The sequence below is a fragment of the Onychomys torridus genome, chromosome 7 (assembly GCF_903995425.1).
Source record: "Onychomys torridus chromosome 7, mOncTor1.1, whole genome shotgun sequence".
NCBI lineage: Eukaryota > Metazoa > Chordata > Mammalia > Rodentia > Cricetidae > Onychomys > Onychomys torridus.
Window position 1 is genome coordinate 100,991,167 of NC_050449.1, and position 19,276 is coordinate 101,010,442.

The following is a 19,276-nucleotide window of genomic DNA, read 5'->3' on the forward strand; positions in this document are numbered from 1 at the left end:
TAAATAGTGGTTTTAAAAGTATTTAGAAAGGCATTCTAGTGTAATAGCATTCCAACTATCAAAGGATGGAAGGGAAAGAGAGCATTCACAAAGGTCAGGCTAGAAAGGGAATGCAGGCCGCAGGGTTTGGACTAGGAGGGGAAGAGTAGAGAGCCCAGGCCAGACTGGATCCTGTTCAGCCCCTTCCCCCAACCCCTCTTAGCCTCTGCCACCCTGGGACTTACAACTGCTTACAGACACCCTGTGAAGAGCCCTTAGGAGCCCAAGCTCACTGAGCTAAGGAAGCTGTCAGGCTAAGAATGCCTCCCCCAGCCCCATTACCCCAGATATTGAGAAAGACCGCTTGCCAAGGGACAGCTGCTGAAGTCCAGGTGAGGGAGATGGAGAAACAGAATGAGATCCACTCACTCACCCATTCTGGAAAAAGGACTCTGAGTACCAACCAACCAGAACTACATTCTCGTTTCAGAGACTGAGTTCACAAAACAAGGCTCAGAGCAGACCAGAGGTGCCCCAGAAGTCAGAGACCATACTCTCCCATATCAGGGCCCTGGGGGAGAGCCATTTACCCCTTCCCTCCTGCCCTAGATTTCCACACACTGAGACCACAGTGACAGATTACCTCTGGCTACTACCCAGCTGGGGGTGGGGCAGATTCCATTAACCCTTACGGCTCTGGGCAGACAGGACAGGGCACAGCATACCTTCCTCTAACACTGCTCAAAATAGGCACATGGGATTATGGTACCCCTTCACAGAAAGTGTGTCCTATAGTGTTCCATACTGGAGCCCCACACATCACTCTGTCCTTCTGTGTCTTCCGGGTCTCCGTTCCCCACATGGTGAAAACTGGTATCTGAGAGTGTTCCTGTGAGTGGGGGAATCGGATGGTTCAGGAATACTCCTTCCCAGGCCACTCCACTCACATCCACCCGCAGGCCACTGAAAAATACACACCCAAGAGCGGATACAGAAGACAGCCTTCCCTTCTCAGGGTTGGAAAGAGTCAGACAGGACTGAAAAGAGAGCTGCGCCTTAACAGGGCTCCGCCCGTAGCCCCGCCCCCAGCCCGGCCGCACCCACGGGGCCGGAGCCTTTCGACTTTGCTCCAAGTAGCTCTTGCGGCGGCAGCGGCAGCTAGAAGCAGCAGCTGGGGCCGCAGGTGAGGTGGTCGCACCATTGCCCTGCCCGTGGGTCCACAGCCAGGTGCTCAGACCACAGGGCAGGGGGAAAGGTTGGATTTGCCAGGAACCAGAGCCGGGGTCAGCTGCCCAGGAGCTTTTAGAACCGCTACTTAATGCTGGTCTCAGCTGGGACCTGAGTCTGGTGGGTCAAATCCTGGACCTTCTGAGATCCCCGAGGGGTTCCAGCTCAGTCTCAATGGGGCTGCTGCTGCTGCGGCTACAGTCCTCTCTACTGCTAATGCTTCTCTTGTGGCCGCCGGCGTCCACCAACCTGGACTGGCAGTGCCCACGAATACCCTTCTCAGCCTCCCGAGACTTTAATGTAAAGTATGTGGTCCCCAGCTTCTCCGCGAGTGGCCAGGTACAGGCCATGGCTACCTACGAGGACAGCGAAGATGGGAGTGCCGTGTTTGTGGCTACACGCAATCGCCTGCACGTGCTTGGACCTGATCTGCAGGATATAGAGAGCCTGACCACCGGCCCTGTCGGGGATCCTAGCTGCCAGACTTGCGCCAGCTGTGGTCCAGGCCCTCATGGACCACCAAACGATACAGACACACTAGTGCTGGTGATAGAGCCGGGTTTGCCGGCCCTGGTCAGCTGTGGCTCAACCCTACAGGGCCGCTGCTTCCTGTATGAACTGGAGCCCCGGGAGAAAGCCCTGCACTTAGCAGCTCCAGCCTGTCTCTTCTCAGCAAACAATAACCATCCTGAGGCCTGCCCGGACTGTGTGGCCAGCCCCCTGGGCACTCGTGTGACTGTGGTTGAGCAGGGCCATGCCTCCTACTTCTATGTGGCATCTTCACTAGACCCAGAGTTGGCCGCTAGCTTTAGCCCACACTCAGTGTCCATCCGGCGCCTTAAGGCCGATGCTTCTGGATTCCAACCAGGTTTTCCTTCGCTGTCTGTGCTGCCTAAATATCTGGCCTCCTACCCTATTGAATATGTGCACAGCTTCCGCTCAGGAGACTTTGTCTATTTTCTGACCGTGCAACCTACCAGTGTCACAAGCCCTCCGAGTGCCCTGCAGACTCGTGTGGCCCGGCTCAATGCTGTAGAGCCGGAGATGGGCGACTACCGGGAGCTGGTCTTGGATTGTCATTTTGCACCTAAACGCCGGCGTCGGGGAGTCCCACCGAGCACACAACCCTACCCAGTGCTTCAGGCAGCCCACTCTGCTCCAGTGGATGCCAAACTGGCTGTGGAGCTGAGCACCTCAGAGGGCCAGGAAGTGCTATTTGGGGTCTTCGTGACTGTCAGCGACGGCAGCTCTGGTATGGGTCCCAACTCTGTTGTATGTGCCTTCCCCATTTACCAGCTAGATGCCCTGATTGAAAAGGGTGTAGAAAGCTGTTGCGACAATTCAGCTTCTCCTCGCCCCTGGAGAGACCTCGACTTCTTCCAGACACCCAGTCGTTGTCCTAATCCGGTGAGCAGAAAGAGCAGGCCCTTGACCTGTGAGTACTCTGTGGGGCTGAATACAGGACATCTCCTTGCTATCACTGACAGGGTCTGGGTGGGAGAAGACAGGCAGAATGAAGCATTCTCTTCTTCACAGTTCCTAAGTTCTGGAGGTAGTTGGGGAAAGCAGACAAATAAAGGCCATACTGAAGCTCATCCCAGCATGAGGCCCACGCCTCTGCCTCATTTGCTCTGTACCCCTCCCGTCATCTGACCTTTTTTAAGGTACTTTCCCTGGCTATGTGAGGAGGGGCTTACATCACCATTGCCTCTGCCAGCACAACTTCCAAATTCCAGGTCAAATAATAGGCATCCCCTCCAACCTGCCCACCACCCACACCCTCAGAGACACAGAGAAGGACATATACACAAAGGCAAAATCTACACAGGCAGATGCTCAGAATCAAAGATTTGCAGCTGCTTACCAACACGGTTTCACTTCCCTATAAAGGCACTGTGTTGTTCTGCCTTCAAAGATGGCGAGGCAGGGTTGCCAGAGAACCCCCATCCCAACAGGTTCCAGGGAAGCTTGGGAGTCTGGGGCCTTCCTAGGGAGCCTACATGTTCTGTGATTTACTAACCTGTTCTCCACAGGGTCATTACAGGAAAATCTGGAACATAGTGGAAAGGCAGTTTCAGCCCAGCTTCTAGAAGCTTCCTGGAAACCTCACCCCAGTCTTGTGCAAGCAGCTATAAGCAATTGAGGATGAGTAAAGGCGTAGGAAGAGCTGGCCCACCCTGGCCTTTCTGTCACTGTAGCCAAGGCCCTGCTCCAGGCAGGAGGTCCCACAGCCGTGCATCATGTCGGGGAGCAAGAACAGAAAAAACAAACAGGAAACAGGATGTCTTTAAAATGCTACCTTGAGGGCCTAGGAGATATGAGGCCTGGATTTGAGGGCCAAAAATAAAAATAAAAAATAAAACAAAAATGTTTTCTTGAGGACAAAACGAAAGCTAACTTCTTGAAACCAAACAGTCTCACGAAAGACTGTTGAGAGATTAGGGTAAGAAAAAAGGTTGAATGGGGTGTTGGATGAATGGCCTTCTATCAACTGGCCCACAGTCACACCGTTGGAGTCTCTGGCCACCCAGTGCCCTTGGCTCAGCTGTGACAGTTTTTTGTTTGTCCCCACCACCACCACCACATACTAGGAATTGGGGTTTGAAGCTGGGACCTCACACCTGGTAGTCAAATGTTCTACCATAAGAAGTGTCTCCAGCACCCTCCTCTTTCTTTATACTTTGGATTTTGAAACAGAGTCTCACTAAAGTTACCCAGGCTGGCCTTGAACTCACTCTCTAAACCCAATCAATTCTTGAACTTGTAATCCTCCTGCTTTAGCCTCTGGAGTAGCTAGGGTTCTAGGCCTGTGCCACCAGGCCTGGCAGTGGCTGTGATACTCTTGACTGATTGATTTCCAGCTCCCGTTAATGGCCTGGTGGTATAGAATTTACACCAAGTGTTGAGGGAGGAATTCATTTTTCTTTTAGAACTTGAAGGACCAAATCCAGAGCCTCATGTATGCTAAGCCTCTACCATGGGTTATATCTTCAGCCTGTTTTTGTTTGTTTTTGGTTTTTGAGACAGGATTTCCTATATAGCCAAAGCTGGCCTTGAACACATTGTATAGCTCAGGTTGGCCTTGAATTCAAGATTTTCCTGCCTTCACCTCTTAAATGCTGGTATTAAAAGCATGCACCAGGCCTGGTGAAAACGTCTTCCTTCCTTTCTTTCTCTCTTTCCTTTCTTTCTTTCTTTTTTCCTTCCTTCTTTCTTTCTTCCTTTCTTCCTTTCTTCCTTTCTTCCTTCCTTCCTTCCTTCCTCCCTTCCTTCCTTCCTTCCTTCCTTCCTTCCTTCCTTCCTTCCTTCCTTCCTTCCTTCCTTCCGTCCTTTCCCTGATAGTAGAGACTGAACTCAGGGCCTTGGACATCTTAGGCAAGCGTTCCGTTGCTGAGCAACATCCCTAGCCTTGGAGTGGAGTGGCCTCTTCCTCAGCTAAGTACACTTCGGTTGAGAAACCCTGGGAATAAGAACTTTTTGTCTGAACCTAGATGAGCAATCAGCCTCTCCCAACTTCACTAGAGGGGTCATAACTGCGTGGTGCCAGGCACCAGGAGAACTAATCTTGGGCCCTGCCTACAGGCGCTAGGTGTGGAAGTCTGCCAGATCTCTGAGGATATGTAAATCAGTGTTTGTCCAGTGACTTTAAGGGTGTCACCACTGTAGTAGCAGCCACTGTGTACTCATAATGCTTGATCTACAGACTAGTGCCTGCCTACATGGGTTCAGGTAGGGTGTGGAGCACCTAAAGCAAGTGTTTTCAGGACTAGAGACCCTAGTCAATTCTAGGACCCAAATCTAAGACCCTCTAGGGCCTAGAGGCAAACAAATAGGGGTATGTTCTTACCTGAGTTAGTGCCTCTGAGCACCAGAGCCACACCTGTTCCTGAGTCATGATGAAAACACCTGGCAAGCTTCTGGCTAGGGCCAGGCCAGTTTCCTTCTCAAATGATGACAGAGTCCAGGTCCCCACCCAAACAGGATATAGAACCAGGTCAGGTGGGGTGTCTAGACTCAACACTGCTTGCTCTTGCCCCTCCCCCTCCCTGGGCCTGCTTATCATCACTGAGGTCCAGGAATGGGTTAACTCTGTGTGAACTGACACAGGTTCTGAACACCTAAGACTCTCTCCTGGCCCTTCCTGTTCCTCTACCCCAACCCCAGCATTTAAATACATACATTGGCTTCCTACTTTTCCAGGACCATTCACAACTCTGTCCTAAGAATTTACACCTCTTAGCGAAGAGCAAGGGAGAGGAGGTTTCTCTCTCTCTCTCTCTCTCTCTCTCTCTCTCTCTCTCTCTCTCTCTCTCTCTCTCTCTCTCTCTCTCAGCTGAGGATCGAACCCAGGGCCTTGCGCTTGCTAGGCAAGCACTCTACCACTGAGCTAAATCCCCAACCCATGTTTGTGTCTCTCAATCTTTTTTTATTTTTTCTTTTGCTTTTTTGAGACAGGGTTTCTCTGTGTAACAGTCCTGGCTCTCCTGGAACTCCCTTTGAGAATATCGAGCCTGGCTCTAGCAGGCTCACCTCACAGTCTCCCAACTTCTTAGTCTTAATCTGGCTTTCAGGTCATGGACTAGCCTTGTTTTATTTTTGTGCCTGAGGGAGGTGCAGGTAACTGAAGGATCTATGGAATCTCAGGGAAAGGAACCCATGTAGCCAATCTTGAGAAGCCACTTGACCTCAGAATCCAGTCCCCTGCGCAGGGAAACTGAAGCCCAGAACGGACCTTTGCTATGATGCACTACAAAGGCAGAGTAGAGCCAGCAGGGGGCGTGAGAGTACTCTGGTTAAGAGTACCTTGGCTCTTGAGGGTCTGTGAGGCCTTGGATAAATCAATGGATGTGAGGACCAGCTGGGTCTACAAGACTCCATAATTCATCAGCAGGTTGGACCTAGCAGGGTAAGGCAGGGAGTAGTTGAAGGGGATTCCCACATAGCAGGGCTGCCTCCCAGACCCCGGATTAGGCACAAACCACACCCAAACACCTGTTTTCACCGAGAGATCCTTTATTAAGCAAGGAGGAAAAGTTAAAGTGGCTGCTTCCTGACTCAGGCAGAAAACAGCAGCAAACGACCTTGCAGGAGTCATTCTTTTTGTTGTTGTTGTTTTTGTTTTTCGAGACAGGGTCTCTCTGTAGCTTTGGAGCCTGTCCTGGACTAGCTCTGTAGACCAGGCTGGCCTCGAACTCACAGAGATCCACCTGCCTCTGCCTCCCGAGTGCTGGGATTACAGGCGTGCGCCACCACCGCCCCAAATGGCAGTTTTTAAAGGTAAAGGGGGAACCCACATGTTAGGGTGAAGTGTTTAATTTTAATTGGGCATGTTCATTAGGTGAGCTTAATGGGGCTTCTGACTGCTGGACTTCAGTACTTTGACAGCCGGACCTTGGACCTTGGTGGCCAGCCTCAGGAGGAAGTGGCTGAATAAGGGAACAGCCCTTGATGACTAGCTTCAGGAATCTAATCTGACGGTTTTTAGCAAGGCAGAGGGGCTGGGGGAGAAGGGAGGCCTGCCAGAGCTGTCTCTTCAGTCGGGGTCTGGCTCCCTAGCTGGGCCTCCTCTCTTCCCTGCCCTTGCTATCTCCAAGAGCCTGTGAGCACGGCAGCAGTAGGTAAGGGGCAGGCTCCGGGCCTCCTCTAGTCAAGCAAGGTGAGGGATAGTAGTTTGGAGTGGCTGTAATCACTGATGAAAGCCCTGAAGAGTCAGTGCACAGTCCTGAACCCTGACTCTTTCTCTTGCCTGATTTCCCCAGCCAGGTGTAGAGGCCCCCAGTGCCAGCTTCCGCTGCCACTACTTTCCTTTGCTGGCCAGCAATGTCTTCTTACGCGTGGACCTATTCAATGGACTGTTAGGATCAGTGAAGGTCACTGCGCTGCATGTGACACGCCTTGGCAATGTTACAGTGGCCCACATGGGCACTGCGGATGGGCGTATCCTACAGGTATGTCCTTTACCCCACCGTCCTCAGTGTCTGCATTCCTGTCCCCTGGCCCTGCTATTTTTCTCATAGCTGACCTATGACAGGTGGAGATAGCCAGATCATTCAACTACTTGCTATATGTGTCCAACTTCTCCCTGGGCAGCAGCGGACAGCCTATTCAACGGGACGTCAGTCGCCTTGGGAATGACCTACTCTTTGCCTCTGGGGACCAGGTGAGGTGTGCAGGGTCAGAACTTGGGGTTCAGGTGGTGGTATCACAGCCTCTCTGTCAAACTCAGAGAGGCATTGATATGCAGACCTTACCTCTCTAATCTACAAAGGGACCAGCAGGGTCGATGGGGCCCAGTCCCCACCCTTAGCCATGCCTGAGCCACGTGTTCATCACCCCAAGGTCTTCAAGGTGCCCATCCAGGGCCCCGGCTGCCGACACTTTCTCACCTGTTGGCGCTGCCTGAGAGCACAGCGTTTCATGGGGTGTGGCTGGTGTGGAGACCGGTGTGGCCGGCAGAAGGAGTGTCCTGGTTCCTGGCAACAGGACCACTGTCCACCTGAGATCACTGAGGTACAGCTTCCCCAGCAGGGCTCAGGTAACAGAGGGACAAGCACGCGTGCGTGTGTGAGGGGTGTCAAAAAATTCTGATCACGATCTTCCTCACTCTCAAATGCCCAAAAGGAAGGCATTCTTGTCAGAGGGGATAGCACACAGAAAGACTTGGGAGGCAGGAAAAAAGTCTAAATGAGGATTAGCATGTGACCTAGAATGGCGGCGGACTGTGAGATCGGCAAGAGGTATAGCAGGGACTCTAGAGGAAGCAGGAGGTACTGAGAGAGTCCAGCCCCCCACAAAAACGTGAGCTGTTCTTTCCACTTCAGTTCTGTCCTCACAGTGGACCTCTAAGGGGCAACACAAGGCTCACCTTATGCGGCTCCAACTTCTACCTGCGTCCTGATGTGGTTCCTGAGGGAACGCACCAGATCACCGTGGGCCAAAGTCCCTGCCGACTGCTGCCTAAGGACTCTTCAAGCCGTAGGTATAACATGGCCCCTGCCTCCCCTATCCCCGATTGAGAGTGACCAAGCAGCTCCTCATCTGTGAGACCATGTTCTGCCAAGGGTAGGGACAAGCTCATATATTGGCTTCTTGTGTCTAATACGTCTGTGTCCCTTTTTGAGCCTGCATGCGCCCTTTGTCTGTTTAGTTTATGGGACCCTGTCCCACTTAGTCCTGTCTGCTGTCAGAAAAAGGCGTGGGTGTAGATGCCATTCTTAGGTTCAGATAAGCCTCGTGACTTGTGGCAGGCATGCAGCCAGCCCTGTGTGATTCCTGATGACCTCACGGTTCCCTTCCTGGTGTCCCAGGCCAGAGTTCCACAAAGCCTTTGTAGAGGAACTTGAATGTGAGCTGAAGCCTCTAGTCACCCAGGCAGCAGGGACTACAAATGTGAGCCTTCTCATCGCTAACACACCAGCAGGCAAGCACTTCCGGGTGGAAGGCAGCTCTGTTCGGCAAGGCTTCTCTTTCGTGGTGAGGCCACATTGCTCAGTCTTTGCCCTTGGTCCGTGGGTGGTACAGAGGGATGGACTTGGAATGAAAGGCTCCATTTCCATATTCTCTTAGGAACCACTGCTGACATCAATAAAACCTGACTTCGGCCCACGGGCTGGGGGTACTTATCTCACCCTCGAAGGCCAGAACCTGTCTGTAGGCACCAGCCGAGCCGTGCTGGTCAATGGAACTCAGTGCCAGTTGGAACAGTAAGTGTTACCAGGCAAAATCACAGGAGACCACAGGTCCATGCCCTTGTGAGACTCCAATTTGTATCTGCATCCTGAGTTGGCCTGGTATCTGAGAGAACCTAACAGGTTCCTCCAGGCTGCTGCCTAGGGTCACCTCAAGCCTCAGGTACAACATAGTCCCTGCCTTCCCTATCCCCAATGGGGACAACTAAGCAGCCTCTTACTTGTGAGACCCTTTCTTCTGTTCCCACCCAGGGAGCTGCACTAGGTGGGTACCCAGATACTGCCAGTATGGAGAGAAGAGGGTTCAGTCACATGGTCAATGTAGGGATCAGTTCCAAGAAGGAGCTGCTGTCCCTTCCAACCCAGAGACAAGAGAGCCCACCACAGAGGCCACTGTCTCCAGCCAAGGGTACAGGAACTTGTTCCCGTCCCTGTCTTCTTGGAGGTCTAACTGAGAGCATCCTATCTCCAGACCCATGGAGTATAGGTGGGTGGGAAAGCCAACCACCAGAGGAAGTAGGAGGAATTACTAAACTCTGGAGGAGATAAGCCTCTCATCACACGAAGGTGCCCTTGTGCCCAATCTCTCCTTCCTGCAGGGTCAGTGAGGAACAGATTTTATGTGTTACCCCTCCTGGTGCTGGCACAGCCAGGGTCCCCATTCATCTGCAGATCGGAGGTGCGGAGGTGCCTGGCTCCTGGACCTTTCACTACAAGGAAGACCCCATCATTTTGGACATCACCCCCAACTGTGGTTACAGGTAAGTACCACCTCCTTAACTACTCTGGCCTCCAAGAAAGGAGAGAACCAGCTCCTGAGTCCTCTGAACCCACCACCCTTCCCTTCTCCACAGCGGCTCCCATGTCACGATCCACGGCCAACATCTGGCTTCAGTATGGCACCTAGCGCTGTTGTTCCATGACGGGCAAAGTGCGGTGCAGAACAGGGTGAGTAGAGCAGGTGGTGGCCAGGAGGGAGGAAGGCTGGACCAGTCCCCTGATGTCCAACTTCACCTCCCACTGGGCTGAGGAGACTGGAGCCATCAGGGGTGGGCCATTTGCCTAACTACTTTCATGTGGGTCTCAGCAGTGTGCAGGGCAGTTTCTGGAACAGCACCGTCAGTGCCGCCTGCCTGAATATGTGGTCCGAAACCCTCAGGGGTGGGCAACAGGGAATCTGAGCGCCTGGGGGGATGGAGCCGCTGGCTTCACACTGCCTGGTTTTCGCTTCCTGCCCCCACCCATTCTACCCAGAGCTGGCCTAGCCCCACTGAAGCCTGAAGAGCATTCAGTGAAGTTCGAGGTAGGTGTAAGGGGTAGGGTAGGCAGGGGCAGTGGCGCTTGAGAGTCCAGCCTCTGGCTGACCCTCACGACTGTCTCTGCAGTACATTGGGCTTGGCGCTGTGGCAGACTGTGTGAGTGTGAACGTGACCGTGGGTGGTGAGATCTGCCAACACGAGCTTCGGGGGGACGTGGTGGTCTGCCCCCTGTCCCCTTCCCTGCAACTTGGCAAGGATGGTGTCCCATTGCAGGTAGGTGGCACAGCTGGTCCTTTCAAGGAACCATGAGCTGAGGGGCTGCAGTCTGGGCTTAAACTGCCATCTGCTTTCAGGTCTGTGTAGGTGGTGGGTGTCACACCCTGGGCCAAGTGGTCCGGTCAGGCCCAGGCAGGGCCTCACAGAATACACTCCTCATTGCTCTGCTGGCCTTGGTCCTGCTTGTGGCTGCACTGGCCATGGCCCTGGTCTTCAACTCCCGGAGACGGAAAAAGCAGCTAGGTGAGCTCCCTACATTCATCTAGACTCAGCCTGTACCTCCAAACAGTAGCATCTGCAATCCCCAGAACGTGGGGACCTCCCACACTTCCTCAGTGGGACTTGGTCCCCAGGAGCTTGGAGAGGCTCACCACCAGGGGCTGTCTTTCCACAGTCCTTGTTCCCAATCTAGATGACCTGTCATCCCTGGATCAGTCCCCCAGAGACATGTCCCTGTCTACACTCTACTCTGGCTCTGACTACAGAGGAAATGGCCTTGGTGAGACGGTGGGAGAGGCACTGGAAGCCAGGGCTTGCCCCTCCCCCACAATCTCTCCCCAACAACACTCTCTGACGTTGATGATACAGCTTCCAGGCCTCTGAGCCGTGAAGAATCTTCAGATAGTAGGGATGGGACAAGTGTCCCACTGCTGCGGACAGAGTCTATCCGGCTCAAGGATCTGGACAGGACGCTCCTGGCCGAGGTCAAGGATGTACTGATCCCCCATGAACGAGTGGTCATCCATAGTGACCAAGTCATTGGCAAAGGTGTGGGGGATGGATTGGGAGGTGGGGCAGGGGCAGAGGAGGAGTCTTGTGATTGACATGTGCTGGAGGACAGTTGGAGTAGACCCTGCCCTGGCCTTCTCACTAACTTGTGTGTCCTCGAGGCTACTGCTTAACTTCTGGGCCTCCACATGGTCATCTTTGGAGACTTTAATCTTCAGTGGCTGCTGGTATGGATAAGCGGGCATGGGAGGACCATAATGGCTCCACCGTTGTGTGGCTGCTGCTTGTTTTTTATGCCACACTGGCCAGTTTGGGGCTCCAAGATTGCTAGCTATAGAGGGCATGCGGTGAGTCTCGACGCTAAGGTCCCTCTTTACCATCTTGTCCTTTCTAGGCCACTTTGGTGTTGTTTACCACGGAGAATATACAGATGAGGCACAGAATCAAATCCACTGTGCCATTAAGTCTTTGAGTCGTAAGTGACGCACAGGCTGGGTGGGTAGAAGGGTGATCTCAGGCCGAGAGGTCCTTTTTTCCTGCTGTGCTGCCAGAACCCAGAGAGGACGTTTCCCCACAGTCTCCATCTGACCCTTGCCCTTGGCCTGACCTATGCTACTCCACAGGCATCACAGAGGTCCAGGAGGTGGAGGCTTTCCTGCGGGAGGGGCTGCTCATGCGCGGCCTACATCACGCAAACATTCTGGCTCTCCTCGGTATCATGCTGCCCCCAGAGGGGCTTCCCCGGGTGCTACTGCCCTATATGCGCCATGGAGACCTGCTTCGTTTCATTCGCTCCCCTCAGAGGGTCAGTGCTCCGCCATCCGGGGTGGGAGGTGTCAGCCAGCACCACCTCTGCCTATGCTCACCCATCTCCTCATGCCTTCAGAACCCCACTGTGAAGGACCTCATCAGCTTTGGCCTGCAGGTAGCCTGTGGCATGGAGTACCTGGCAGAACAGAAGTTTGTGCACAGGGACCTGGCTGCTAGGAACTGCATGTGAGTGGCCGAGTAGCCGGGGTGAAGCAGAGGGACAGGTTATGGGGATATGCAGCTGCTAATAAAGGCCACCTTAGGAGAAGACCCAGTCCGCCCTTTGCTCTGCAGCCCTAGGCATTTTTTCTGTCTGCCTGGTAGAGGGCTAGACAGTGTGGTGTTTGAGTTCTTTGAAGGGCGTGGGGACAAGTGGGCTCAAGACCTGGTGGGAGTCAGTTCTTAGGCAAGTGCTCTGCCACTGGGCTGCAGTCCCAGCCGAACGTGAGTTCTATGTGTGAGTCCCTCTTCATAGGCTGGACGAGTCATTCACAGTCAAGGTGGCTGACTTTGGTCTGGCACGTGACATCCTAGACAAGGAATACTACAGTGTTCAACAACAGCGCCATGCCCGCCTGCCTGTCAAGTGGATGGCCCTGGAGAGCCTTCAGACCTACCGGTTCACCACCAAGTCTGATGTGGTAAGGCGCCCTCTGCTCCAGGTCCCCTTGACCTCCATGTCTTAGAGTATTTGGCCTCACTTCTGCATAATCTAAGCTCAGACACTCCCCAGGCTAGGCAAACCCCATAGCTCATTTTTTTTGTGGGCAAATGTGAAATGGAATCCGGGATCTGCCAGGACAAAAGAAGTCTGTGAATTCTTTCACTCCTTATGAACTGTCCGGAGCTTGTAACTCTGAAGTTGTGGGGGGCACAGGGAAGAAATGTGTACTGTATTAAGGAATGAGCTCTGGGCAGAGGTGGGGTCCTTCATTTCCAGGGAAGGACTCTGAGAGACAGAGGATCTGGAGGACCTACTTGCCCCCAGACTTGGGGTGATAGTTGAGTCAGTCTCCTCACCTTTCTCCAACAGTGGTCATTTGGTGTGTTGCTGTGGGAACTGCTAACACGAGGTGCCCCACCATACCCCCACATCAACCCTTTCGACCTCACTTGCTTCCTGTCTCAGGGCCGTCGCCTGCCTCAGCCTGAGTATTGTCCCAATTCACTGTGAGTATGTAAAGGGGGTTATGGGGGCAGGGCTGGGCTCCAGAGATGAGGATGGGCAAGAGACCAAGCTCCTGTCTGGCTTTTTGTCTGACTCTTTGGTTGACCAGGAAAGGGAGCCTCTCTAGGACTCAGTTTACTTATCTGTGTACTGGTCCCACCCCCATGCAAGGAAGGACTCTGAGAGGCCCTCACAGTTGCCATGGTAACAGCATTCCAACTCAGAGTCTGGGTTGAGGCCAGTGGTTTGGTTTTCCAGATCTCTTTCCCCACCCCTCTCCTGCAAAGGGAGAGAGAGGGGCTGTTTTCCGTCTCTGCCACTCATTCAGCCTCAAAGAAAGGTTTTGTTAGCTCCCACACCAGTCCCTCTGCTCTCTCCATCAGGGCCTTTTCACGGCATGTAGTTCAGGGTTTTTCATCCCCAAGGGATGGCGGCAGCTGTGTCATGAGTGCCTGTGGGGTAGGTTTGGCTCCCTAATCAGCAGGCAAACCTCGGCTGTGCTCAGGTCCACATGCTGAGAACAGGCGGAACCAGGTCACAGGTAGAGCTGTTGATGACTCCTCCTGTCCCAGGCTGTGCTCCAGAAAGACTGTGAGTAGTTCTCAGAGCTCCCCCATCTTGGCCTTGACCTTTCTGTTACCTGTTTTACTAATGAGTACAGTTTTGTTTTTTCTTTTGGAGCTGAAGATCGAACCCAGGGCCTTGCACTTGCTCTACCACTGAGCTAAATCCCCAACCCCTAATGAGTACAGTTTGAAGTAAGGGAAATTAACATTACTGCCTGCCTGTATCTAAGACAGGCTCTCTGAACAGAGTAAGGTGGAGAGTTCTATGTGGGGAGCTTTAGTGTAGGTTTAGGGAGACTTATCAGACGGCAAGGGTGGCTATGATGCAAGCGTGGGAAGATGGAACCCTTCTACAGCACTGTTGGAGCAAGGCTGGCCCTTCCGAGTTTTCAGAAATCGAGACCGAGGGGCCAGGTCTCTGTCGCAGGCATTAGTCAGTCACTGTCACAGCTGTCCCTGGTGAGCAGACGTGAGATTGGAAAACGTGTTTCCCTTCTGCCTAGAGAAGGCTTAAGCTAAGAGCCATCAACAAGTAACACTCTCCCAGCGAGAAAATAAAGGGGATCTAAGTGGCACACAGCAGAGTGCACTCAGGGAGAGTCCCTTTTCCTTGCTGGGCTCCGTTTTGCTCATCTGTAAAGTGGGTAAAATGGCGACATGCCCCTCAGAGAGTCTGAAACACTTAGACTATAATTTAAGGCAAGATGCCATCCCTACAATGACAAGGCATCTCTAGGATCCAGCAGGCCAACCCACAGAAGCTCAGCTTCAGAACCACTGGGCCGCTAGAGCTGCTCCAGATGCTTCTCTTTCAGGCCCCATTGAACTTTCCAGGACTTCTTTGCTGCAGAGGTGTTTTTTTTTTTTTTTTTTAATGAGGGTTTTTTTTTTTTTTTTTTTTTGAAACTGGGTCTCTGTAGCCCAGGCTAGCCTTGAATGCAGGCTGATTCTCCTGCTTCAACCTTCCAAATTCTGGGATTAAAGGGATGTTTCACTGCACCTGGGTGTGTTGTTGGTTGGTTTTTGAGACAGGCTATCACTATGTATCTTTGGCTATCCTAGAACTCACTATGTAGACCAGGCTGGCCTCAAACCATTTCTGTAGCTAAAGCTGATCTTGAACTCCTGATCTTCCTCTCTCCACTTCCCAGCACTGCTGGAATTACAGGTGTGTGCCGTCATGCCCAACACTCTCTACAGGGTTTAATCCTCACTTTATATCTCATCTGGAAAAGGTGTAATGATCCTATTTGTTTGTGAGCCTATTAGCCATGAGCTGAAGATTTCACAACTGTCTTTTTACACTGTGCCCCTAATGCTGTGGTCAGAAGAGGCCATCTAGGCACAGAAAAGTTAGAGAACACACCTAAGATCACACAGAGAAGGCCCCAGGGCATAGTCATTGAAAACTCTTTACTGCTGAGGTATCTGGACCTCTGCCCAGCATCTCAGTGAGGGGAAGAGCCAGCACTGCCCTGATGGGGCTCTAGGCCCTGTCACATATCTTCATCTCTGCTTGTCCCACAGGGATTGGGCTGCAGAACCCCTGGGTAGTAGTACACCCTATACCTGACATTCCTCTCTTCACAGGTACCAGGTGATGCTGCAATGCTGGGAGGCTGACCCAGCAGCGCGACCCACCTTCAGAGCCCTTGTGACAGAAGTAGAGCAGATAGTGAGCTCTTTGCTCGGGGACCACTACGTGCAGCTGTCCCCAGCTTATGTGAACCTAGGTCCCGGCGCCTTGGATGACGTGAATGTGCTTCCAGAGCAGCCACAGTCCTCGCCACAGCATCACAGGAGCACATCAAGGCCCCGGCCTCTCTCAGAACCACCTCTGCTCACTTGACCTAAGCTCTCAGTAAACCATGGGGACTATATCTGCTAAGTGGCCTTGAACTAACCCCAACCTGCCTCTGGGCTATGACAAGCTGAAGGGCATTGAACCTCCACCCTTTAACTTTCTGAAGCTACTGGAGGTGGGAAACAGCACATTTAAGCCCCTCACTCCAGCATGAGCCAGTGAGGGAGATTCTTTTGTAGCATGTATTTATGGAATGCTTGTTTTATACCCTGTCTGCTGATGCACAGAAGACTCAGCAATGATCAGCAGATACCACAGTGTAAACCACTAAAAAAATAAATGAATATTCAAGCACAGACTATGGTATGTGCTGTGACAGAAAGAAGGCACATTGAGGGAATGGAGGATTGCTTTAGAGAGCCGAGAGAAGGCTCCCAGGAGGTGATATCTTTGCCACAGCTCTTTCAGGTGAGGATAGTCTATTAGAAGCTGAATTTGGTTAAGAGATTTTGGGCAGAGTAACTAGCATGTGCAAAAGCCCTGTGGCTCTAAAGGTGCTGAGTCTGCCAGAAGGCTCCAGAGAATAGGGAGGGTAAACATGCTCAGATCCAATTACAGGGCTTTGTGGACTATTGGATGAACCAAGAGGTTGAGTGTCCAAGCATGCAACAGCCAAGATGGTTTCTCCAAGGGCTCGAACTAGCTACTCCATCGCTTCCCCTCAGCAGTGCTTCTAAGCCCCTACATAGTGCACATCCATGTACATTGATGCCACGGTACGTGGACTTGTCTGCCTCCTATCCTTGCCAGGCTTGCGTTTGCAACCTTGAGAGGGAAGACCTCTCAGAGAGGCATCAGCTCTAACTTGCAACTTCGAAGGACCAATTTCCCCAGCTATTTATACCCTCAAGGACACTACACCATAGCTATGTTCCTCTGAAGGAAAAGTTAATCCCACCTCCTACCTCTCCCCTATGCTCTGACTGCCGAAGAGGCCTTGTTTTTGGTGTTAGGAGCTGGAGTGCAGGGGAGCCCGGGCCCCAGATATAGATCTCAATATAAACTCTCCCTTGAAGACACTCCCACTGGTCTCCTCCATTCCTCTGGCTGGATGAATCCTAGGTCTGTAAGAAGGTAAAGCTCCCTTCTCCTGTGAGTACCTTAGAAATGCTGTCACAGTGGGACCCATGATTTGGAGGCAAAGCTCTTTCCCAAATGAGGTCCCTTTGGGACTGCAGCCATCCAGCTGTTTTCTACCCATATTGCTTGCTACCTGCCCTAGTATCTTGGGCGGAAAGAGGTTCTAGGGATCCAAAGGTCCCTAAGGACATGTGTTTGAAGTATGAAAGGGACCCTTCTGCTGGGAAACGGGTAAAGGTGAGGGTCCTGGGAGCAGAAGGCAAGGAAACTGCCCACTTCCGGCACCCCTGCTGCTTCTTAGCCCAGGCACAGAGGAAGCTGTGGCCTTGCAGACCCAGTCACGGACTGCTTGGCCCTATGTAACCGAAGACAGAACAGCTATGTTATTCCTGATCCTAGAGAGAGGTAATGGAGTTTCCTGAGGCACCTCAATAGCTGTGGCCCCTGTACCTTCTGGGAGGGGTTTACATCCCCCCAACTTGTAGTCTTTATCTTCTAACCTCATCCCAAAGGGACCACCCAAGAGTTCTAAGCCATGAATTGAGAAGGGCTTATTCTCCACTGGCTCATCTGTTCACTAGAAAGATCAGAAAGGAAAGGTGACTCTGGACAGAAGGGACCTTAGCATAGAAAAGGGTCCCAAAGAAGGGATCAGGGAGAGGCAGAGCTACGGGGTATCAGGTTTCCTATGTCTCTAGAATGCGGGATTTGGGGTCTGATTGTCACTCGGTGATACTTTAGGCAAGCACTTACATCCTGCTGATATACCCTGTTAAGCCAGAAACCTCTCCCCCACCCCATTTGAAGGGTAAAATAAATTCCTTGGGCAGTTACCCCACTAACATGAACTTCCTGGGCCAAAGGCCTCCAGGGTCAGAATTACCCAGAAAGGAACTCCAGTTAGGCAGGTACTTGAAGTACTGGATTGCACCCCACAACACATTCAACAGCTCCCAAGTTCTGAGCTCCATTTTCAATCACCTGATAGTCCCAAGTCCATCTAGGTCCAGATTCTAGGGTGTCAGGCTCCAGATTCTAGGGTGTCAGGAGTTGGAACTGTTTTAGGATTTCAAATTGGTGACTGAGCTGGGGTGTGGCATATAGGGAGGTTCCCCTATATGGGTTGGGCATGCTAGGAGGTTTCTGAACAGCCTTTTTGGCTGAGGGAGGCTGGTCTATCTCTCTTCTGGTATGTGTGTGTAAGTGCATGTGTGTGTGTGTGTGTGTGTGTGTGTGTGTGTGTGTGTGTGTGTGTGTGTGTGTGTTTGGTGGCTGGGAGATTGCTCAGGTACAGTGAATGGCTAATGGAACAGCCTCATTAACAGCCTTGCCAGGCCTAAGCCTCCCACCAATTTGGGATAGTGTGATTGGAGTTTTCTTCCAGGACTCTGGAGTCTGCCCTTCCCACCAAGAGCTGTGGATAGCAAGTTACTAACCTTCCAAGTCAGGCGTGATGCTGCACACCTGTAATCCTAGCACTTGGGAGATGGAGGCCAGAGGGTCAAGAATTCAAGGGTAGCCTTGGCTACATAATAAGCTCCAGACCAGCTTGGATTCCATGAGAGCCTGTTCCAAACAAACATGTCTTGTCTTCTTCCGGGACAACCGAGTGGGGCCGAGGGGCGAGAAAATGCCGGTAAAGACTAAGGGAAGCCATGGTGGGAGCTGGGACTGAGGAAGCAGGGATGACTCACAGCCTCCTGACTGCCCACTGGTGTCACTGTCGTCTCGCACCTGGAAGGCATGCAGTGAGTAGACTGCCCTGCTTTGATGGGGAGCCATAGTCTGGCCTGAGATTCCCAATACGCTTTGTCTCACCCTTGCTCCATTGGACCTCAGGGGATCTGGCCTGTGGCGATTCCTATTTCGAGTTCAGTTGGTAGGAACTGAGAGATGTTACTGACTCATGAAAGGGGTTCAGCATGGGCAGCAGGGGAGTGACCAATGAGTGCCAGTGCTCTCAATGTCGAAGAGACCCTCCCCTCTCCCCTCTGCTTCCTTTCAGTTGGCTTATTGATTTGTGGCCGGTTGTGGATCTAGGGTCCAATACAGAAGCAGCTGATAACAAACAGCACAGGATTCAATTAGCTTTGAAGCTGGCACTCCCTCTCCCATGCTACAAGTTCCTCCAGGGATGTTGCTGTGCCTTGGGAAATTGGAGGCCTCGAGGGAGCTGGCTCCATCCCCGGGCTCCATGCACTAGTGTCAGCTACACATTAATCAGTTTTGCTGACCTGTTCTGTCAAGTCAAGAAGCCCCCTCAAGAGGGGAAATGAATACCCTGGGCAGTTCCAGTCACCCTGTCAACTGGGTGCTCTGGTCTCAGCTCATCATTTTCTTCCCACTGTCTAGATCTTATCGGGTCCCTGGTTCTCCTCACATCCTCTCTGCAGGCTTAGTTGGAGATCCCTGCACTGTAGCCATGAAGCCATGTGTGCTTCTGGCAGTATTTCTTCACCCCTTACTTAGCTGGCTTCCAGATGGGGGTCTGCTCCCAGTAGAGGCAAGGAGCAACCAGCTGTGAGCAGTAGCCAGGGTGGCTGTACCATTGCCCGCCCTCTGGCTGATGCGGCTGGCTATCTTTCACGCAGAGTTACGTAAGCTTGAGTCAATTGGGGCTCAGAGCGGTT

General features: G+C 52.4%; 1 protein-coding gene across 6 annotated transcripts; it reads left to right on the plus strand.

The window, feature by feature from the left end:
- Positions 1 to 1,124: 1,124 nt before the first annotated feature.
- On the plus strand, positions 1,125 to 15,845 carry Mst1r (macrophage stimulating 1 receptor). 6 transcript variants are annotated; one of them, XM_036191733.1, is made up of 20 exons: positions 1,125 to 2,613; positions 6,966 to 7,154; positions 7,238 to 7,366; positions 7,546 to 7,716; positions 8,028 to 8,185; positions 8,514 to 8,679; positions 8,773 to 8,909; positions 9,494 to 9,655; positions 9,749 to 9,842; positions 9,982 to 10,197; positions 10,280 to 10,426; positions 10,507 to 10,672; positions 10,824 to 10,928; positions 11,018 to 11,197; positions 11,553 to 11,633; positions 11,782 to 11,963; positions 12,045 to 12,154; positions 12,444 to 12,609; positions 13,002 to 13,138; positions 15,293 to 15,845. In XM_036191733.1, exons 1-20 carry the CDS (start codon positions 1,381 to 1,383, stop codon positions 15,549 to 15,551), a joined length of 4,188 nt encoding a protein of 1,395 aa, XP_036047626.1. In that variant the 5' UTR covers positions 1,125 to 1,380; the 3' UTR covers positions 15,552 to 15,845. The 6 variants fall into 6 exon arrangements, with proteins under 6 accessions (XP_036047626.1, XP_036047628.1, XP_036047630.1 ...); XM_036191735.1 differs by having other exon boundaries at positions 10,842 to 10,928; XM_036191737.1 differs by having other exon boundaries at positions 9,985 to 10,197; positions 10,824 to 10,965; positions 11,028 to 11,197.
- Positions 15,846 to 19,276: the final 3,431 nt, after the last annotated feature.